General features: G+C 50.9%; 1 protein-coding gene across 1 annotated transcript; it reads right to left on the reverse strand.

Moving 5' to 3' along the window:
- Window positions 1–1,046: 1,046 nt before the first annotated feature.
- LOC127756478 (NAC domain-containing protein 48) lies at window positions 1,047–3,332 on the reverse strand. Its single transcript, XM_052281813.1, has 3 exons — window positions 3,042–3,332; window positions 2,668–2,942; window positions 1,047–2,027 (listed from the first exon to the last, which is right to left on the reverse strand). The coding sequence occupies exons 1-3, from the start codon at window positions 3,205–3,207 to the stop codon at window positions 1,557–1,559; spliced, it is 912 nt and encodes a 303-aa protein (XP_052137773.1). The 5' UTR covers window positions 3,208–3,332; the 3' UTR covers window positions 1,047–1,556.

Consider the following 3,332-nt stretch of genomic DNA (forward strand, 5'->3'; position numbering starts at 1 on the left):
TCTTATCTCTGGAAGCAGCAGTCAGCAGTTTTGTCCGGGACCGTGGCTGTGCACAGGAGTACAGGAGTAAAAGCGTCGATGGCAGGATGGATTAGATTAGACGAGATGAGCTAGTATGGCTAGCTTCTTTTTTTGAAAACCATGGCTAGCTTCACTACTCCTGGATAAATCCATTGCGCTATTTGCTTTGCTGCTCAGTTCTACAGGAGTTAGGTCCAGTCAGATGAAAATTACTCCAACAAATTTCATCGGATTTAAATAAATTTAACTGAGAAAAAAAAAATCAAACGACTTATAATATAAAATGGAGGGAGTAAATCTTCGGAATAAAATCTGCCTAATATGACTTGATTTATATGTACTAATGTGCAATATACTTACCCCTCCGTCCCATAATATAGCAATCTAAGACCGGACGAGACATTTCATTCATTCATCGTATTATAAAATGTCTAATCTAGTCTTAGGTTGTTATATTATGAGACGAAGGCTACGATGAATTATAAAATGTCTAATCTAGTCTTAGATTGTTATATTATGAGACGAATGCTAGGTTGTTATATTATGGGACAGAGGGAGTATAGCAGGAGCATATCCTGGAGAACAGGAATGGGAACACGCCGGCTAACCGGAGGCGATAAGCACGAGGCCGCATGTAGAACGTCGTCAACCGCGCCGCCCCATGAACCCTCTCAACCAAACTACGTCCGCCCCCCACACGTGCGCATTGAACCGACCGACTACTCATCGTTCAATGCGTGCATATCCACCCGTCTCTCCCATATGTCGTCTACGCGCGCACTCCAATTCCTCACGTTTTTTCCTCTCACTCCGCACAGAGCGGCACGTTTGATTTCCTTCGCGCCCAAGCTTATTTTGCTTGGTCGCTCATCTGATCGATCATCTCCAGCTGTAGTGATGTGCAGCTCGGTTGGAAAATAAATGCGTCTGTTGTATTAATTCCACGCTTTTTCCTCGCATGGTTCCATCATTTTATTTTCCATTGCTAACAAACAGACACCAGCATCTACCAAAAAAAAAAGATATCTACAGTACTGTATTGTATTATTCCAGTCTCTGACTTGATGAATTTTGACTTACACTTCAACCACTGGGCTAATTAATTAATTAATTAATTAAGCTAGCAACCCTGAAGAAGACCTTATAATGGGAGTAATAATTAACCAATGAAGAAACAGAAACAGGAAAGCTAGCCCCCTGTATACCGAATCAAACACCATGTACTATGTACATGCCACTATACACACACACTGACATGCCACCCGATGCAATTGCACCATCTTTCTGCTGCTGCCTCCTCGTCGTTCAGTCCAGGCCAGGGTCCTCCCAACCACGGTCTCATCGCCGCCTTTCTCGAGTCCTCATCTCCTCTGAAATCCAATCCAATCCACTTAAAACACTTCTTTTAATTATCTTTGAGTCAACTCCGGCGGCTCGCCTGAGTCAAAGTTCACCGGCCATGAAGCTAGCTAGCCTGCACGGTGTTCAGTGACACCATTGCTGCCAATGCGGTTGTTTTTTTTTTTTTTGGTCGTCTAGAATGGCTTGCCCCAGTACATGAGGATGTCCTGGAGGAGGGGGTCGCTGCCGCCGCCGCCGAGGCCGCCGAGGCCGCCGGAGCCGGCGGGGTCGAGGATGGAGGCGGCGGGGTTGATGGGCCCGACGGTGGCGAAGGTGCGCTCCCACTCGCTGATCTTGGGCTGGCTCTGCACCTCGCACGCGAACTCCGGCGACAGCACCTGCTCCGAGCAGCTCGAGTCGGCGTGCAGCCGCGGCATCGAGTCCGACGGCCGGTCGTAGTACGCCGCCAGGTCCGGGAACGCCGGCCCCGCCACCACCGGCTTCTGCTCCGGCGGGGAGCTCACCGCCGCGTTCACCCCCACCATCGGCTTCCTCTCGACGCCGCCGCCGCTGCTCACCATCCCCGCCGCCGCCATCGCCGCGGCCGGCGGCTTCTCCAGCCCGCCCTTCTTGTTGTAAATCCGGCACAGCACCCAATCATCCAACTGCACCAATACAAAACAAATTCATAAACAAAGTTTAGAAACAAATTTACACTCACTCAAAAAAAAAATTAAAGTACCAAGTGCAAAACTAAACTTATCAGAAGGCTCCAAATTCCAGCATCTAATTAATCAAGCCATTGTTTAACTAATCCCGGTCGAGTCGCTGTCCGATTACTGCTTATTTGCTTTCGGGATTTAGCTATCGTGGGCGTCGCGATCGCAGGGGCGCGTAGGGCTAAAAACCGATTGGTCCCTGAAAGGGATGAGGCGAGGTGGTGACGGCAATGGGTTTCACGCTCGAACGATTCGATCGTGGCTGCGCAAGTTGCACCACGTAGGTGCGGCCCTAGAGATGAGATGAGCCAACGTCTCCAATTAATTTCTGCGGCCCAAAGCCGTGGGCCACGCTAAGCTTATCCTCCCAATTCATTTCGAAAGCGAAATGAGCTGATTAAACAAGTTGCAAAATAAATATATCAAATATCTAAATAGTAGTATCCATCTAGAAGTACCACTAGCTGTTCGAATCGAGCTGCGGTTTTGGGCGAATAATTAGGTGACTAAATTAATCAATAATCACGATGAACACAGATTTAGTAATGAATTTAGTGATGGAATCTTGGGTGTGGTTTTTGCTTACCCTGAGGCTGTTCTTCTTGCGGGCGGAGCGGTCGACGTCGGCGAGGCGGTACTCGTGCATGATCCAGTTGGTCTTCTCGCCCTTGGGCGCCTTGCCGGCGTAGAAGACGAGGGCCTTCTTGATCGCCACCGGCTTCGGCGAGCCCACCGGCTTGTCGGCGCCGGTCGCCTTCCAGTACCCCGACCCGGCGGCGCGGTTCGGCCGCGACCCGTTCGGGTACTTGCGGTCTCGCGGGGAGAAGAAGTACCACTCCTTCTCTCCGTACAGCGCCATCCCTACACAACACCAACAAATCAAACCAAATCAATCAATCAATTCACGACGGCGTTGATGGTGGTGATGATTGGGAGGATGGAGGAGGAGGATTATCGTACGGGGAAGCTGCCATGGATCGAACTTGTAGAGGTCGATCTCGGCGATGATGGGGACGGCGATGGGGAGGCCGGCGCAGCGGCGGCAGAGGTAGTGCATCACCAGCTCCTCGTCCGTCGGGTGGAACCGGAACCCCGGCGGCAGCTGCAGGTCCTGACCGCCGCTCATCTCTCTCCCCCTTCTCCGGTGATCGTCCGTTCTCCGGCGAGCTCGCTACTACTACTGCTCTCTCTGTGGCTTTATCCTACTAGTGTTGGGATGAGGAGAGGAGGGCTTGAAACTTGTTCCGGGTG

Source organism: Oryza glaberrima, chromosome 1 (genome assembly GCF_000147395.1).
Source record: "Oryza glaberrima chromosome 1, OglaRS2, whole genome shotgun sequence".
NCBI lineage: Eukaryota > Viridiplantae > Streptophyta > Magnoliopsida > Poales > Poaceae > Oryza > Oryza glaberrima.